At 30.3% G+C, this 19,750-nt stretch overlaps 4 protein-coding genes across 4 annotated transcripts; 3 read left to right on the forward strand and 1 right to left on the reverse strand.

Annotated features, from left to right (window-relative positions):
* The first annotated feature begins 1,330 nt into the window (after positions 1 to 1,330).
* Positions 1,331 to 4,963, forward strand: LOC124912036 (blue copper protein-like). Its single transcript, XM_047452595.1, has 3 exons — positions 1,331 to 1,553; positions 1,699 to 2,036; positions 4,715 to 4,963. Exons 1-3 carry the CDS (start codon positions 1,331 to 1,333, stop codon positions 4,961 to 4,963), a joined length of 810 nt encoding a protein of 269 aa, XP_047308551.1.
* Positions 4,964 to 7,453: 2,490 nt separating this feature from the next.
* LOC124912047 lies at positions 7,454 to 13,892 on the forward strand. The gene is made up of 11 exons (XM_047452606.1): positions 7,454 to 7,540; positions 7,863 to 9,758; positions 9,844 to 10,024; positions 10,117 to 10,205; positions 10,403 to 10,629; positions 10,792 to 10,878; positions 10,982 to 11,081; positions 11,386 to 11,599; positions 11,689 to 11,730; positions 11,848 to 12,030; positions 13,759 to 13,892. Exons 1-11 carry the CDS (start codon positions 7,454 to 7,456, stop codon positions 13,890 to 13,892), a joined length of 3,240 nt encoding a protein of 1,079 aa, XP_047308562.1.
* Positions 13,753 to 15,792, forward strand: LOC124920286. The gene is made up of 6 exons (XM_047460739.1): positions 13,753 to 13,965; positions 14,234 to 14,284; positions 14,372 to 14,447; positions 15,033 to 15,073; positions 15,403 to 15,462; positions 15,574 to 15,792. Exons 1-6 carry the CDS (start codon positions 13,900 to 13,902, stop codon positions 15,640 to 15,642), a joined length of 363 nt encoding a protein of 120 aa, XP_047316695.1. The 5' UTR covers positions 13,753 to 13,899; the 3' UTR covers positions 15,643 to 15,792.
* LOC124920284 (hydroxymethylglutaryl-CoA lyase, mitochondrial-like) lies at positions 15,754 to 18,954 on the reverse strand. Its single transcript, XM_047460738.1, has 9 exons — positions 18,791 to 18,954; positions 18,316 to 18,508; positions 18,044 to 18,197; positions 17,759 to 17,938; positions 17,335 to 17,415; positions 17,084 to 17,247; positions 16,845 to 16,981; positions 16,578 to 16,693; positions 15,754 to 16,236 (listed from the first exon to the last, which is right to left on the reverse strand). Exons 2-9 carry the CDS (start codon positions 18,480 to 18,482, stop codon positions 15,994 to 15,996), a joined length of 1,242 nt encoding a protein of 413 aa, XP_047316694.1. The 5' UTR covers positions 18,483 to 18,508; positions 18,791 to 18,954; the 3' UTR covers positions 15,754 to 15,993.
* Positions 18,955 to 19,750: the final 796 nt, after the last annotated feature.

A 19,750-nucleotide genomic window follows, 5' to 3' on the forward strand; every position in this document is an offset into this window, starting at 1 on the left:
ATATTGCTGAAGTATAAAATCTTCTCTTCATCTGTCTTTTCTGCGAATACTAGGTTCGCGTATACCTTGTCCCTATCTCTTAAGTGTGGTAATAACAGCTGCTTGATTGTTTAAACTGGAGAATACAAAGTGAGGTTGATAATATATTGGCTGTGAGTTTTTCTTTACTTTTTCATACCTCTGTTATCTTTTCCATTTCCTTTTACCACTAACCTAAATCATAAAAGATATCGACAGTCAATCATATACCAGAAAATAAAGAACTGATTCAATGAAGAATAAACAAGCACAGATCCCAATCTCATGAATAAAAACAACCATTGTTTATATTCAAATTCATCTAAATCTTCAGATCTTTAATTTCTAACCCCAACAAAGTTAACGCTGCAATAGATCCACAATGAACAAGGGACACAGTAAATGAAAATAGTGCAACAACGATAACTTACCTTTCATCTCTATCTGAACTTTTCCTTTTACCTAAAGTTTTATTGTTCTTCTCTGTCTTTGTTAGAGCGGATATATAAGGTTAGAGTTTGAGCGGATACTTAGGGTTATGGTTTGAGCGGAAATAGGAGTGAGTTTTAGCGGAGATAGATTGAAGAGAAGGTTGAAGAGAAGGTTGTTTAGCGGAAATGACAAAAGTTTGAGCGGGGATAGTTTGAAGAAAGAGAATGATTGAGTGAAAATGAGAAGAGTTTGAAATGAGGGGATTATCCTATGTGGAAAAAGAAAGCAAAAATTAATTATTATTTTACCTACATGGCACGCAAGGGTGGATTCGCTCGGAGGCTCGGGTTTGTTCCCCATATCAACTATTTTAAAACTATCTAGAATGATTCTTTCTATTATCGGTATTTTGAACCAATAATTTTGAAAGGGTCAACTTATTAAAAATTATTATTTTGCTATTTTAACAATTTTTTTATTATTATCAGTGTTAGTGTTGCATACAAATAATCATATATAGCTAGCGAGGCACATGTTCATTTTTTATTCTTCCAGAAATTCAAACAGACGCAATCCTTCTGACTCTGCCATGTGCATCGTGATAGTTGACATGAACTCTTTCGAATTTAATTTTATTTATTTTTTAATTTTATTTTGTAATTCAACGAATAAATTAAGAATATATAATTTTACACTTAAAATAAAAACATGTACTCTTTAATTTTTTTTTTAAATGAAAACAATGTAAAGCCATAATATATATATATATATTGTTTGACAAAATACATATTAGTTTACAAATCCGCATATAATATATATACTACACCTTTCATTGTCGGAAATTCTCAGATCGATCCAAATAAAGAAGATAAAGAGAATGATGGGAAAAACTAGTAAAAAATTTGGCAACAATCTTCAAATCTCTCATCATCATTTTAATGTTTTTTTGCTGCTGTCGTTGATTTCATGGTTTGGATCGACCGAAGCATACCAGAATTACACGGTCGGAGACTCTTTGGGTTGGTATGACAAACTCCTCAAGCCTACCGTCGACTACCAGAAATGGGTCGCCAGCAAGAACTTCAGTCTCGGTGATTTTCTAAGTAAGTCTCAATAATCACCTATTAGCGACGATTATTGCAAAAAGTTGGAAAATCTGTCGTCAAAGTTCAATAACGACGGTTATTATTAATAAGGAGATAGAATTTAATCATATTACTTTTTCATTGTCTCTATATATTTGTGTAGTATTCAACACCGATAGCAACCATTCAGTCATTCAAACATACAACTTGACCACTTACCTTAATTGCGACTATAATAATGCGCAAGATAATGATACAATGGAATGGGCTAATAGCGATCTCTCTTCTACGTCACCCGAAAAAGTGTCTATTGAAGTTCCTTTAGTCACAATTGGCATGAACTACTTCTTTTCTGGAACATATGACGGTGATCAATGCATGAATGGTCAACGATTTAATATTTATGTTACTTATGGTGAAGGTCTTCCCCCAAGCCTAATTGATGATACTGATGATGATTCTGGTGGTGAGGGTGAAGAATCATCTCCTGATATGTCATTTGTATTTTCTCTTAACACCAGCATCCACAATATTGATGACTCAAAATCAAGATCTTCAATAATCACTTACAATCTAAATATATAGAGTCTTGCTATTGTTATTTTATTAACATTTAAAATTTTACGTGTTTTTTATTTATGTTTTTTATTTATGGTTTTATTTTTCTCTTCCCTCTTGTAGCGTTTAACACTAGTAGAAAATAGGTCATCTGTAACGACTGCTAGTAACGGCGCTCGAACGTCCTTATAAGTTCTCCTAGTGTAAAAAATGCCATTAGAAATGAAGAGTAGGTTTTAAGAGAAATCTAATCTAGTGGGTTAATTTGTTCTTAGGTGGAGAAGAGAGTTGGTAAGGCTGGGATATATAGATAAAAAAAAGGGAAGATTAGATATTAACTGGTTTTAATTAGTGATTGATAATTTTGATGGGCAAGTAATATTTTGCACCCCATATATTGAAAAATATTTAAAATATCTTTCAGTACATCATTTTGTTTGAAGTGAATCCTTATATATTTATTTTGTTTGATTTTGTTCACTACATTAAAAACTTGTAATTTCGGAAAAAAATTTGTTCGATTCCGCAGAAAAGCTCGAGTTTGAGAATTTTAATCTCAATTTGGTCATAATTATTTTAGTTCGTAATTTGATGATACTCGGGAAAAGGCTTTCGTGCTTCTTTCTCCATACTCATTTTAAAAACGATATCTACTTATGAATTTGACTTTTGAAAATCAGTTGTATAACATTTTATTTTCACCAATTATTCTTCCGGTCCTAGGCATTCATAGGTTTTAACGTTATTTAAAATATTGTAACAACAATATTTAAATTTTGATACGCGGATGACGTTGACTAGGAAAGAAAATACCTGAAAAATGTCAGTTTTTAAAGGTATTATGGTTTAAACATAAATCCCAAATAGGCCTTTGTCAAAACATACTTTTGTAGAAACATACCAAAAATATTTTGAAAGCATTTTCTAATTTTTCGGGAATTTTAGAAAATAATTTAAGGTTCCAAAATTACAAAAATAATTTTGGATTTTGAAAATGGGAATCAAATAGGCTTTATGACCGGTGTCCTAAGCTTTGAGTTCGTTTTCATCGGTCGGGGTCCGGGACCCTCGGTCAAACTGATCGGTCAGGGCTAATTAAGAAACCTCGATCGAGGTGCTAAGGACTCTCAATCCTTGGCTGGAATTAACAATCAGGGTGTAAAAACTATTGGTCATGGGTTAGCCATATGATAACTTCATCGGTTCTAGGTTTGGGAATTCTCGGTCGAGGTCGAGATTCCTCGGTCCTAGGTTCGACCTCTCGGTCGCGGGTTGGACCTCTAAGTCCTAGATATAAAATTTCTCGGTCGGACCTCTTGGTCATGGGTTAAAAATTTTCGGTCGGACCTCTCGGTCCTCAAGAATATCAAAATTGCAGGTTTTTCAATTTTTGATGGAGGCTTGGGTAGCTTCACAAAGCTCCTAGAAACATTTATAACATCACCACAAGGTATCAATCGACATAGGTGATGATCAATTCGTTCAAAACAGTTTTGAGCCAAAAGTCGAGTTTATGGTTTTAAAGTTATTTTGAATTGTAAGGAGCTAGCCAATAACTTCTTTATACTCTATATAAGGTAGCGTTTGGTAAGTGGTACAAATTATATAGGGTATAAGTTGTATAGGGGTATAAATTGTAACGAGGTATAAATAATATAGGGTGGTATAAGTTGTATAGGTTATTGATGTTTGGTATGAATTATAAGAAATTGTATAAGTTGTATGTGGTTTATAATTTTGTGTTTGGTATATATTATAAGAATGTAGTATAACTTGCATAAATATTAATTTAAAATTATTTTTATTATTAATATTATTATTTATATTATAAATAATATTGTTTATTATTATTATTATTATTATTATAAATTATTAGATCGTTATTATTTAATAATTAACATAATTTTCATTAAAATATAAAAATTAATTATAATAATGATAAATTATGTCTATTTAATTTAAATATGATTAATAATGGTAATAAAATAAATTAAAATTAAAATATTATTTATAATATAAGTAAATATAGAAAATAATAATTAATAAAATTATTGTTATAAAAATAAATAATTATTTTTTAATTAAAATATTTAAATATTTTAAAAATATTTATATTAAAAATGATTATATATAATAAAATATTAAAATTAAATAAAAATATTTAATATATTATATGTTATATAATAATAATTATATATTATTAATAATTATATATTTAAAAATAGTTTATACTATTGAAATTATAAATTAAAGGATGATTGAAAGTTTATCAAGGATTTAAGAACACTTCTTAGACCTTAGGGAATCTTTTAGGATGCATGGATCCAAGTTTTAGAGCCTTATATAGAAAATTCGAAAAATCCGAAATTTTTAGTTTTACTAGTGGATTTTTAATTTCTATTGATTCAGGGCTTGAGAAGTTATCTCTTTTTTTCGAAAGTGTTGATGAAGGCTATTTATAGCCTCCCAAGTCGGTGGAGGCTTCAAGTGTATCAAATCAGCCAAAAGCCATTAATGGCGATTTGACTCTTCTTGAACCAACTTGTTGAAATAGGGATGAATCATCCCTATTGAGTATTGATGTAATAAAAATGACCATCGAAATAGGGTGATCATTTCAGCTTTTGAATTATCCGATTTGGTTGACTATCGGTAGTATTCCAACTTTGGGAAATCAAAGGATGAGCCATCATCCTTATCCCTCCGGCGTCGCGATGAAGACGACAATATCGGTCAAAACGAAGTTGTTTCGTGCACATTTAACGATCGCGGGGAGTTCCGTCAAGCGTCGTTGCGATCCGTCCGCATTTCAGTCGTTCCGTTGTGTTCTAGTTGACGGAGCTAACGCTCGGTTAGTTGATCCGGTGTGATGCAGGTGCGTGCTTCCTCGGCTACAGTGGGCTACATAAGCACTTTCTGGGTGTTGTATGAAATTCTAGCGCCTATCTGATGGACGCGGTTCCGACCGTAAATTTCATTCCGGATTTCGGCTACATCCGATTACGATTTTATTTTTATTTTAAAACCTTAAAAGTTTGTTTGAAATTGATTTTTCTTTCATCCTTTTGGATTTAATTTTGATATTTTTAAATATAGAAAATATTAAAATAAATATGTTAAATATTTTGTCAATTTATTTTATTTTAGTATATTTTAAGGTTAAATAAATAATTTTATGGGATGAAATGTGTACCTCATTTCATCTTAAATTATTTATTTTAATCTTAAAATTATTTTAAGATAAAATGAGTACAACATTTATTTTAAATAATTTTTTTGGCTATTTTTCTTAATTATTTAGGCTTTAATTATCATAATAATTAATTTAATTAATTATTTTAATTGGATTTTTGTCTTGAGATTAATTATTTTGATTTTATTTATTTAAAAATAAATCAAAATAATTATTTTAATTTTATAAATTGGGTGGGTAGATTTTTATTACTTCATATATATATATATATATATATATATATTAACAAAAAAAATAAAAAATTAAACAGTTTAATTTTCTTTCAAAATGCTATAAGTTGAATTAAACATATATTATAACCTTACAAAATCAAAATAAAGGACAAATTTCTGCATTTTATAAAACAATATTGAATTAAATATTATTATTAGATTGAATATGTATCTTACTTTTAATTTTGTAAGAATCAATTGAATTACCTTACTGAATTAAAATTTTTAAATCAAATTAATCTTTTAGACTAAAGTTGAGTATGTAGTAATTCAAAATATATATTTAGAAAAAAATATAGTAAATATTTAAATAATTTATATTTGGTAACAAATTTATTAAATTGAAAGAAAATATATTTGAGAGATTGAAATATAAATGAATCTTTTCTATGTCAATACCTCATTTCTCTCTCATTAAACAAACCAAAAAAAACATCAATTTGCCCCTTCTTCCACGGTCTAGATTGAAGAACCTATTCAACAAACAAAAAAAAAACATCAACAAAATCATCTTATGTTACTTATCGGTTTGAATTGAGGTAATTCCAAGGGCTCTTTTAAAATTTGTGTTTAATTCTTTTACTTTTATATATTTTGAGTATTTGTAAATTTTGTGATTTTTTATTTTTGTTATAGTTTGTTTGGACGACAAAAGGGAGATGAAGACAATGTATAATCAATTTATCTTATTAATTAATACAAAATTATATATTATTATTATTATTATTATTATTATTATCATTTAACACATAAAAATTTATAAAAAGTTTTGGGCGGTATTTTTAATCCAATCAAATCCCTGCATAGATCTGTTTCATGTTCTTTGTTTATAAGTAAAAACATATATATTATTAGTGATAGAACTTATTTTATTTGGATTTCCAAAAAAACAGATTTATCAAAATTTGATTTACTTTAAAACCAATTAATAACCAAATAATATTAGTAGTTAGAACTTAAAAATTGATGATAATATATTTTTGTATATTTGTTTCTATTTCAAAATTTACAATTATAGATTAATATTTTAAGGAATTAATGTATTTAATGTAAAATATATTTTTATTATCCTTACATATATATGTTATTAAGTACGTGGTTATATTTTAATTTTTGTGTAAGAAAATAATTTCGAACCAGTCTATATTTGAATTAGTTTTAAAATTATTATATATATATATATATATATATTTCATTTTATTAAATTAACATAATATATATACAAAAATATAGAGTACATATACATTTTTAATAACAGGACCGTCATAAGTATTAAAAAGAGTAAATGCCTCTTAATTAATTCTTAAAAACACTAGCAATTATATCTCTCTCCATATTCACAATTAAAAATGAATGAAAACAAAATAAATATATATAGTCAAAAAAATATTTATTGGTATATTAAGTAATTAAATTTTATTATTTTAAAGACAAATTTTTTGAACTAATCTAAACTTTATATAATTAGTTTTAACTTTTTTCTTAATTAACATAAATATAGTATTAAAAGTATACTATAAGGATCTCTCTCACATTCCATTTTAATTAATTCTTCAAAACTAAATTGCCCTTTAATTACGCATCTGTCCCTATCCATAATTACAAATAAAATAAATACATATAATTAATTACTTCTCTATAACGTTCATAATTTTAGAAATAACATATTTAATTAACAAAGATAAAAAAAAAAAAATCATACAATTAACACTATATAATACATAAAAAGGAGTTGGTTCTTCTCTTTTATTGTAAGTTTTATTTATTTATTTTACATGTATATATATATTTTTATAGGATTTTCAGTTACTATATCAAGAAGGATTATCTTAGATATGACATTTCTCTCCCATTCAAGGAAAAAAGTTTTGACCCCTTGTTTAGTAGTGGCTAAGATGGAAGAAGGTAATGAACATACAAGAAAAAGCAAGCGCAAAAAGTCTATTAATCTTCGAAAGCTGCTTATTGGTGAAGAAGTTGAGGTACGTAATACGAATACTCTTTGAGATTTTTTTTATTTGAGTTTATTCTCGTGTTAGGTGTTGACTAACACGATCCCCATTTAAATAAGAGAGTTCTTAATGAGAATCGAACAAGAGGTATTTGATTGATTAGATAAGACCCTTGTAACAAGATCTTGTGTGTTATTGCGAGTTTTTTTAGGGGTATGTTTTATTGTCTTTAACTATTGTAATTGTTGTTTTTGTTCATTAATATTGTTGAAAAACATTTAAATGATTTTACATTTTGACATACATATAGATTAATTTTGTTGGTTCATATAATTTATGAAATTTTGTGTAGGTAAGGAATGTTGAAGATGGATTTTTAGGCTCTTGGAATAGTGGAAGAGTAATTTCTTATGAATTTCAAGCAAGAAGAATAGAATATGACCATATTATGTGTGACGATGATTCCACAAAGAAATTGATTGAGCGTGTGAAAGTTACTCCAGCTATCGAAGGAAGTTGTTTTGCTCTACGATCTTCAAACAACTATAGAGGTTTGATAAGGCCATTGCCTCCTCATTTTGATTTTGATTTGTGGAAGTTACAATATGGACAATGTGTTGATGTTTATTACATGGATGCATATTGGGAAGGTGTGATATTCGATCACAATGATGGTTTAGAAGAGCGATTAATAATATTTCCAGATATCGGTGATGAAATGTTGATGAGAATTTCCAATATACGAATATCTCAGGATTGGGATGAGACTAGTGGGGATTGGAAACCACGCGAAAAATGGTTATTTCTTGAGTTAGTTAAGGAATTCAGTAAAGAATGGCCTTTACATGTTTCATTGAAGGAAATATGGTATGGAGTTCGAGCGAAAAAGAGATTTATGAATCTTAAGGAATGGACATCGACTATGAGGGATACTTGGAAAGAAGTAATGTTGGAAGTTATTCATGATTATCAATCCCTTGCTTTGAAACATGTCCTCCAGATACTCGATAATGATCTCCCATTAGAAATTCAATCGAAGTCTAAAGCACTTGCATTAGTAAGTTGTGACGGTTCAAATCATTCTATAGAAAGAAAAGATAACATATGGTCTATTGCAGGAGCTGACATTGTTCCATTTCATCGGTATGACTTGGATGCAGTGTATAAATACTGTCAATTATCTAGTAAAGGTAGAGGAAACCACTCGGGCGATTTAAAAGTTAGAGTTAGACAACATTTAGCTTCACTTGGATGGAAGATCGAGTTTCTAAGAGATGGAGGAAAAAGCGTGAATAAAATGCGTTATACTTCCCCCGAAGGGGAAGTTTTCATGTCACTTGTTCTTGTTTGTAAGACTCTGCTTCGACCCGTATCAAAAAAAGGTGTGATTAATGAAGAAGTCATTTATGAACCTGAATATAATCATGAAGCATTGTTGGAGTATGTTTCTATTGGAGCTCAACATAAGAAAGGTGATCATTCTTGGTATAGAAAATCTAATGTTAAAGATATTCAATTGAAAGTTCGAAAGCATTTATCTTTTCTTGGATGGAAATTCTCGTATTTTATTAAAGGAGGCAAAAGAGAATTGCGATATTGCTCACCCAAAGGGAGGATATATATTTCCCTTATAGCAATATGCAAGGAATGTATGAATGAAGGAAGAAGCTTTTCTAAGGTTAGTCCTTCTAACATGTTGTGTATAAATGAGGAAACTACACAATCTTCACAATCGATAAAGTCATTAGAAGAAAATGATTCTAGACATTTGATTAGTAAAAGGGTTAGACACGAAAATCCCACCACTTCTTCATGTTCGAATCCTCAAACTATATTGTCTTGGTTAATAGACAATAATGTGGTGTTGCCTATGACTAAAGTGTATTATATTTCGAGAAAGGATCAAAGTCAGTTAGCTGAAGGAAGGATTACACGAGAGGGAATAAATTGTGTTTGTTGTGCACAAGTTTTTACGCTAACTAAATTTGAGGCTCACGCTGGCAGCACTAGTCATAGGCCTGCTGCCAATATATTTCTAGACGATGGAAGATCTATTTTAAAGTGTCAATCACAATTGAGAAAACGCAATAAAATAAAGAGTTTGATGACAAAATCTGAAGAGACAAGGGATGATATTTCAAGTGATAATATAAATGATTATATATGCTCTAAATGTCACATTGGTGGTGAGTTAATTTTGTGCGATAAATGTCCATCCTCGTATCATATCAGTTGCCTTGGTCTTAAGGTGAGTTTCAATAAGTCTTGTTATTGTTTATCCTTATTTAGTTATTTGCGTAATTTTATGATTTCTAAACCCTTTCTTTATTTAGGATGTTCCTGATGGCGACTGGTTTTGTCCATCATGTTGTTGTGGATTTTGCGGGAAAATCAAGTTTTTAGAAGATGCTAATGAAGTGAAAAATGATAGTTTTCTCTCTTGTGATCAATGCCAACATAAGTGTATGATATCTAACCTTAACAAGAGACTATTTATATTGTATTTATCAATGTAAATATATCAAGAATTGCAATTGATCATGTGAATTATTTGTCATTTATATATTTTTATAACTGACTGATAAGCTAATTATTTGTGTTTTTAGATCATATGGAGTGCTTGAAGGAAATGGTTGGTGTAAATCCTGGAAATGTCCCAATGAAAAGTTGTTTTTGCAGTAAAAGATGTGAAGAGGTTTGTGTTTGGTTTATGTATTATGTTTCATTTTATCAAAAATAATATGCAGAGATAACATTTTCTGAATTTTCATAAATATCATGGAGTAATTTATGCTTGAAATGTTGAATATATCAAATTTGACAAACTTGTCCATTTATGTATTGAATGTGTCACTCAAAAACTCAAATGAAGTTTTCATTTTGCAACTGTAGATATTTTCGGAACTTGAATCACGTTTGGGAAAATGTATTCCAGTCGGTGAAAATTTAACATGGACATTATGGAAAGGTGTTTGTTCTAATGATGGTCCTGATGATAAGGAAGTTGAGAGTTACAGCAAGTTGAATGTTGCACTTAATGTGATGCATGAGTGTTTTGAGCCCGTCAAAGACTCTGGAACTAGAAGAGATATTGTTGAAGATGTCATTTTCTGTCGAAGGTTAAACATTTTTCTCTTAAACTTCAAATTCCCATTATAAATAGATAAGCTATTAATATTGTATATTTTAGAGGTGTTATTTTGAAAATTTTGAGCTTTACTTTGATGTTTATTCCCTTTTCGATCTCATTGTTTGAAATATGATGTAAAATGAACTTGTAGATCTGAGTTGAATCGATTGAACTTCGAAGGATTCTTTACAGTGATTTTGGAAAAAGACGATGAATTAGTTTCAGTTGCTAACATTAGGTATCTCAACCTTTCATTTGACCAATGTACTCTTATTTTTCTAACAACTTCATTCTTTTTTTTGCATGACGACTAATTTTAAAATAATATTCTTTTCTCGTAGGATTCATGGAGAGAAAGTTGCAGAAATGCCCCTTGTAGCCACAAGATTTCAGTATCGCAGATCAGGAATGTGTCGCATCTTAATTAATGAACTTGAAAAGGTAAAGGAATATTAAAAAAAATATATATATATAGAATTAATGGTCGTTTAGGTTGAAATATATATATATAACCCCTATTATTATTTAACCCTAAGCAAATTCATTATAAACCTTATTTGATTTAAACATGTTTTATTTGAGTTGGGAGACCATCAAAATGGTTCCAAAAAGTAAGTTTATTTGTTAATTATTGGATTGAATAATTTGATGAAATAAATAAACAAGCCTTTTCTTTGTTTACTCCTAATTTGTATAAATAATCTTTTTATCATCTGTTCTAATCTTTTCACTCTTGATTTTTCAGATGTTAATAAAATTAGGTATACAAAGAATTGTATTACCCGCAGTTTCAAGTGTAGTCAACACCTGGAAAAACGCATTTGGATTTTCTGAAATGACAAAATGGGAAAAGTTAATGTTCTTGAATCACACCTTTCTAGATTTCCAAGGCACTATCATGTGTCAAAAGATGTTGCGAAATGAGTCCTTGCTCCAAATACAATTGTTCCCCACATCAGGTTCTTCCTGATTTACCATGTTCAATTCTACACCTTTGACATTAAAGATTTTATTAATAATTGTTCTATAATATACTTATATTAATCAGAAAACGAGATAGAAGCTTACAAAGTAATCTCTGAAAGCAATGGTATGAATTTGAAGTCAAATAACCAAGTTGAAGAGAGTAGAATTATGGAACATGAATTTTCTTCATAGTAAGAATGTCTTTATGCTTTCATTTCCTTTTTTGTTATGAATTTGAAAGAGAATGAATTGATTAATGTTTCTAAAATGGATGGCAGTAAAGGCGTTTCTCACCAAGATGTATTTAGTAAGGATGTCTCAGTTGTTGCAAATGCAGAATTGGGGGTGCACAAGTATCAATTTGATGGTTTCGTCAAGTTTTACAAACGAAGATGTAAGTTTGGTGATCCGAAGGCCACACGAGGTATGATAGACACGACTCAATTGATTTAGTAATCATTTTTCTTACACAAAAACAATAGAACATAAATTTGTTGTATTTTTGTATGTATATAATTGTATTTAGTGAAAAGCTACTTGATGAGAGTATGACAACTTAAATTGTGCATGTTTGGGAGATTTGGTTGACAATTTCTTTGATTATCTTTAGGTAAATTTTCATATGGATCATGGTTTCTTTTATATAGAGTAACACCTTAAAATGGGTGAAGTACTTGTGATTGATGATGCTCTTTATTTGCATAATCAAAATAGATCCTTGTTGTCATGTTCTTAATTAGTATATTAAATGAATGTCTTTCACTTGCACTAATACTATTTCAATTTTGTTTTTATGGCAGCTAAGAAAACATTTCATGTCATTAAATATTTTGTGTACTAAAACAACAATAAGAACTATTTCTCCCTCTTTATATATATATTTATATATATATATATATATATATATATATATATATATATATATATATATATATTATAACAATTGGATCAAAATTGAAAGAAAAAAAATATATTTATCAAATAAATTTAAAAAATGTACATTATAGTTTAAATTGTAATAAAAAAACAACTTTTACATTAAATAAAAAACACAAACTACATTATAATCTAAAAAATATCAAATATATATATATATATATATATATATATATATATATATATATATATATATATATATATATATATATATATATATATATATATATATATATATAAAAGGTAGAAAATTCATTAAAATAATCAAAATATTCATAAGGTATTGAAATAATATTCTCAAGCTAAACTTATATTAAAAAAAATGGGATAGCAAAATTAAGTACATAATTCATAAAAAAACACATAAATATTTAACTAAGCAAAAAATTTATCGCCCGATTAGCTCGAACCCAGGTCCACAGGGAGGCTAAGAATATCCACAAATTATTGTCCCTGGACTAAAAAAAGAGATAAAAAAATGAGAACTTAAACACATAATCTACAAACACACTTAACTATTTAACAAAACGCAAAATTAACGTCTAACGTGCTCAAACTCAATATCTAAAAGAGGCTGAAATATCCCGAACCCTAAGGTTAAAAGAGGAGATAAAAAAAATTAAACATGCAATAAATGAAAACATTTTCTTTCACAAAATAACTGATATAATTTCATATTAGATTCTCATATAAAAATATCAAATTTATTGAGATATTATATGACATAACTAGCCAGAATTCATATTTTCACATTGTGATAACCTAAGTTTGAACAAATATATTAAACAAAATAAAAAATGTGATAAACAATTAAATTAAAAATTGTATAAATATTTATATTTTATAAAAAGATTATACTAACAATAAATTCAAATTAAGTATTACATATTTTTATTTTACATAAATGTTTGTTATTTAAAACATAAATTAAGTATTAGGTACTTTTTAATGACAACGAAAATTTGGTGTCACGAACATGTCGGAAAACGGAAATTTGGTGTCATGAATATGTCGAAAATGATAGCATAACACATAATTGGACTTAAATCTAATAAGAAAGAAAATATCTATTTTTCAAATCCATTTTATCATGTTATTCCCGACACCATTCATCCCATTTAATTTACATTTTTAATTTTATTTTTTTCCTTAGAAATTAGTCTTTAAAAGTAAGGATTTAATAATTTGAATAATGAAGATTTGAAACATATTCTAGTTTTTCAAAAACAAGTTGATCCTCAAACCATCCCTAGTCTTGCGCAGGGACATTGGAACCGGCCTTCTACAGTTCTACCCTGTCGATCTCCTATCATCGTATCCGTTGAGAGAAAGAGACGATCATCCGCTTAACCTACCAATGGAAGAAGCTGAATTTCGACGCATTCTGCACTTATTCCCAGTCGTTCGTTCCCGCGATTATCATGTAAATCCTTTTTATTTCTGTTTCTATTATCTTGTATTAGTCTTTCCTCTTTGTTAAGCAGTATTGTGAGCAATTATAGAAACCTTAATCGATAGCCAGAGCCTGCGTTCTATTATTATTCATTCAGCCCATGTGTTTATGATTCTGATGCATAAGCTTTTAAGTGTTTGGATTGAGGTTTAGAGCCTGGATCTGTTCTTATTATTGATGTAAAATGAGGTCATTTTCTTTCCCCATTGTGGGAATGACTCGGTTTTGACCATTTCAGATTGAATCAGATTTGGGAAGGCAATCAACTGGACTCATTGGGAGGAACGAGGTATTGCAGATGTTATTCTTTTGTTTTATTATTATCTTGGCTAGTAGCAGCTTCCAAATACTTATATGTGCAATGTTGTTTTGGAAGTTGAGGGAGTGGCAGGATTCCTTCTATGGGGCTGGTGGAAGGGGAATTGAGATCCAAGAAACGGGAGGATATGGTGGTAAGATACTCTTTTGTTTTGTTTAGACTGAGTTTTTTTCGAATCCGAGACCTCAAGTTCAAGACTGTTACCACTTGAACTACTCTAATTGTGTACCATCTTGAATGATTTACGTGGAGAAGATCAAGTGTTCAACTCTGACCATTATGAAATGAAAAAAATGGTCTGATAAACAAGATTTCATTCAGAAGTCCCATGATTTAAGCAGCCATTTGTAATTGACATCTACTAAATTGAGCAAATAGAAAAGAGAATTTGTGTTGATGGATTCCTTGTTCATGAATAAGTTAACTGAAATTAGGTACTTATATTTGAGAACAAGATAGATCAGCAACAAGCATGGAATATGTCATTGATGATTTTTGAGTAGTGATCAAAACCTTTAAAGTTGAAACTTGAAACCAATACTTCTCATCCTCGTTTCTTGTCCCTTGTGTTTCATTTGTTAATATCATCTTCTTTAACTTTCTTTTTTCAACCAAAGACCTTTACCCAGTTCACAAAAGTTTCAAACATTGTTTACATTTACTTTAATGCTTAATGTATTAAAACTAATGTTTCTTTCTCTACACCCTTCATACACAGGTGTTTTTTGGGAAAAATTAAGACTGACTACTGAAAAGAAGGTACAGTTGATTTTGTTATTTATTTTCAGTTCATAATGGTTAGTTCATTTGCATTAATGTCTATTTAGCTTATGGTTGAACATGTCATTAGAACATGATCAATTCTGATTGTGGTGCAAATCTCTATTGGGAGTTTGTTTTTTAGATTGATAGCTCATTTTTATTTAATGTTAGTTGCAGTTAAGGTTTAAGTGGAACAATTAAGGGCCAAGGAATTTGTTACATATGTTGAAAAAATAAGTCCATATTAAACACTAAACCCTAAATTCATTAATCTGATTACTATAAATCTGTGTAATGAAACTACTGACTTTATTGCGAATTTGCAGGTGGGAAAAGTCGAGGCAGAAAAATTTTGCAAGGCGTTCAAGAGAATTCACAACCAACTGGTAAGATAATGGAAGTAGTGTTAAAAGAAACAAACTGTTTCTTCATGAATTAAATCATCAAGTCTTGTCTTTTCACTTACAATTTCAAAATGACATTTCAAAACATTTCAGGTGTATAAAGAACTGAGTTTAGATGCTGCCAGGCGATTCGCCAGCTCATCTTACAGTCCCGACGAATAGCTTAAGAACAATTTCTTTCTACTCATCTTTTTTTTATTGCAATCAATAACTTTAGGAGTGAAATATATGGATATATGACAGATTATGTTTCTCTTATGTTATAATGGCATATATATTAATCTTTTCCCTTATTATCCAAATTTTCTCTGGGGATCAGATTCTACAGTAAATTTTGTTTGGCTCAGGCTTGAAAAGATTATAGTTTCTTCTATAGTACAGTAACTTGGATAACCAGCTTATGTTCTTAGTAGAGGAGTTGTCTTATATATAGTACAATAACTTGGTAAATAACTGCCTAAGAAGAATGAATTCGGCTTCGTTTGGATGCTTATTATGTTGTTTGTTCCCTCTTCATATCTTTGAAGCATTCAACCGGCTCAAGGCAATGGCTGTCTTGGAACCAGATGGGCGGCCCAAGTAGTTATTGATGAATTCCCCAGCTGATAAGAGCTTTCCTAAGTCAACGTTAGTCTTCAAACCGAGCCCATGGAGCATGTATACAACATCTTCTGTGGCTACATTACCAGAAGCTCCCTTTGCATATGGACAGCCGCCTAGACCACTAATCGATGAATCCACTACACCAATCCCCATCTGTTGAATATAAACATTAATCTATATGTATATATTTGAGAAAAGCAAGTCCAAGATTTAGTATTATATCAACTGTTGACTAGATAACTCTTTCTTCTTTTTGTGTTGAATTGGGATGCCAAATTCACACTTCAACTTGTAAAAGCTGGTAATGGAAAATTAGATTATTTGGGTAAAAAGACATTAAGGTATAAACATTTTAATGAATCAGAAGGATCCTTTTACAGTATTAATTTGTTCATTTGGAATCTGGGATCTTTAACTTGATTTTTTCCTGTTTTTTATTAATCAAACAAGACCTAAAGCTTAAACCAAAAGGAAAAGGGTTACTAACTACTTACTTGTAGTGACACCAAGATATTGGAAAGTGACTGCCCATAAGTGTCATGAAAATGGACAGCAAGTTTGTCGACAGGAATGACAGCCATTACAGCTTCTAGCATCGGAATAACAGTGCCTTCACCCAAAAGACAAAATGAAGAGATTCAAAAACAAGTGCAAGCGATTTATAAAAAAAAATCCAAACACGTATTACAGCATTAAGAACTGATACTTGGAATCTTTTTTTTTGTGTGGTTTAAGTGTTTAGTATTGTTTCGAAACATTACCAGGTGTTCCAACTCCTATTGTATCACCAAGGGAGATTTCAAAGCAGCCCATATCATAAAGTTCCTTTGCTACATATGCCACTTTTGAAGGAGCAGTTGCTCCCTCCACTGGACAGCCAACCACACAGGACACATACCTATCAATTGAGAACCATTTCAATGTTATTGAAGAAATAAAACACTATTTCAAGTACAAATAGACATTTATGCAGGTTATGTGCAAGGAGAAACATAAATACCCACGAACTGGTATTGAGTGTTTTTTGGCAGCCTCAGTAACAGCACGGTAACGGTTAAGACTGTCTTCAATAGTACAGTTAATATTTGACATTGAGAACGATTCAGTGGCAGATGCAAAAACAGCTAGTTCTTTCACCCCAGAGGCAATTGCTGCTTCAAAGCCCTACTAGATGGATAACAATAAAGGAAGTTACTTCACATAATTATGACAACAATTAAAATAAATAGTTCAAAAACACTTGTTACCTACTTTTATATTAGGTACCAATACAGGCAGCCTAACATTCTCTAAATGCCTTACACCTTTCATCACGTCCTTCCCATCTGCAAGCTGAAAAGTAGCTCAGCGCATAAGAGATATTAGAGATGAGAAACAAAATGGGCTACTTATTTTACCAAAATAGAATAAGGGTTTTGAAATATAAATGACGAATAAACCAAATGAAAATTTCCAAATTTGAAGTTCTTGATATTAAGTTGTTTTGATAAAATGTGAAACTCATATCAGGAAAGTCATTAAAGACTATTTTACCCCGTTATGTTCTTTTGGACGGTCTCACTATCTTACTTGGTTAAAAATGAAGCTCACGAGCTAAATTTAGATAATTAAGTGATTTTAAATAACGGTTATCAAGTGAACTTAATTCATATAAGTATTTAATTATTTAGATTACCTGAGGAACCCACTTTGGCGAGACAAAACTGGTGGCCTCGACAACAGACAATCCAGAAGCAACAAGCCTATGAATCAATTCTACCTTCACTTCTGCAGGTACAATATTCTTCTCATTTTGTAATCCATCCCTGGGACCAACTTCAACTATTTTCACATATTTTGGAATTCCTCTGAAGAACTGACATGTCCAAACATGTAAATTTCAGTAAACAATAATCAACAAAATGGACTAAGAAATAGGTAACTAATCAATCAGAGTGTCGAGGAATTCATTGTTATTTACACTGCTATTCGTGTCTGTTGCAGCTTTGCCTTTGCGATAAGAGGTATATGGCTGATCATGCGAATGCCAGGAATCACGCAAAATTCCATAAACCGGACTAATTGTTTTTCTTTTCCATGATAATCTCCCTCCATCATATTTTTCAAACTCTTCTCTGCACAAAGAAAGTGTTCAATCACACAAAATGATTGAAATATGTAATAACATTTGATTCTCCATGAACAAATTAACATACATGTTTCTAATTATGTAGATGAGGTGAGGATACTTACTCACAGTTGTTGGAAGAGCTGCAATTTCTCCCTTCAATCCAATAATTTCCCATTCCCATATCCTCTCCTCTATGCCCACAAGCACTGGATGAGAACCTCCGAAATCGATCAATGGTAGTTAGGTTTTGCAATTTGTCCAGACCAAGTGGCTCTTCTATGCTTGACATTGTAGAAGGTGGATGATGGATTCAAGCTGGAATATAAATACAAGTGGGAAGTGTTTAATATCCATTCATTCTTTGTTTACTCAACAAAACTTCAAACAAACAAATCTTTGTTAATTTCATAAACACAGGGCATTCATCTTTTTTGTCAACTATAATGATTGACCCAGTAAAGATCAATGGAGAAATAGAAGGATCAATCCGCAATTACAGTTAGAAACCGAGAACTCTGTTCCAGCTCAATCATCATTAAAGGAAACCGAAAGCGAGATGATCTTTGAATAACGATCAAGGGAGATGAGGAAACAAACCTGGAAATTTAGCAGAGAATTCTGAATGAAGAAGAGGGAAGATTGACAAGAAGAAACCCTAAAACTTCGATATTTCCTATGTTTAGTTTTAAATCAAGTTTTGGTTCTTTGAAATATACGCGGGGTAGGACCGTTATATTGTGAATGTGAAGTAAGCTTGACGGAGAATCAACCATTAGATTTCTTCTTGTTTGTTGTTGAATTCTCGATCACAATAATTATATATACATATTTACACCACAAATCAGTCTCTTTCATTCTAGATTCATGAAAAAACGAATTTGAACTCTAAAAGATTTTCTTGGGCCATAAATTCAAGGTTGAAAAAATGGATTAGAACTCTAGATCAAGATCCTCTTGGAAACATAAATTTAAGGCTGAGATAAAAATGACCCTCATGAATGCCTTAACGGGGAATTATCGGCTCCTAATAAAAATTGCGTAAATGGCCCCCTCCAATTTTCGGAAGGAAATACCAGCGTCTCGTCACACTGTGTCGCGTCACGTGAAAGAACCCTAATTCATCGAGACGCGTCCAGGACATCACGTGAGGCAACCGCAATCGCGACGAACTAGGGTTTCGCCGCGTCACGTGACGCAACGTCGCGACGGGGTATTTTCGTCATAACTCAGGAAAAAGTAGTCATTTTTACAAGTTTTATTAGGTGTTGGTCATCTCCCTATTAAAAGTTTTTATTAAATTCTTCTCATCAAATTTCCGATAATACATAAGTTGTATAATGACAAAAGAATCACTTTTCTTTTTTTCACTATTGTTTCTCAAAACCCATTTAGAGTTAGTAAATTGTATAATAGGATTTATCGTACAAAATAAACTAATAAGCTGATTAAAGAGGGTAGTTACATGAAACACCAAATTATTGAAACATATTATATAATTTCTTTCATCTCCTTATAAAGCTCTTTCATCCTAGATTCATTAAAAAAAAAAAAACAGAT

This window comes from Impatiens glandulifera, chromosome 1 (assembly GCF_907164915.1).
Source record: "Impatiens glandulifera chromosome 1, dImpGla2.1, whole genome shotgun sequence".
NCBI lineage: Eukaryota > Viridiplantae > Streptophyta > Magnoliopsida > Ericales > Balsaminaceae > Impatiens > Impatiens glandulifera.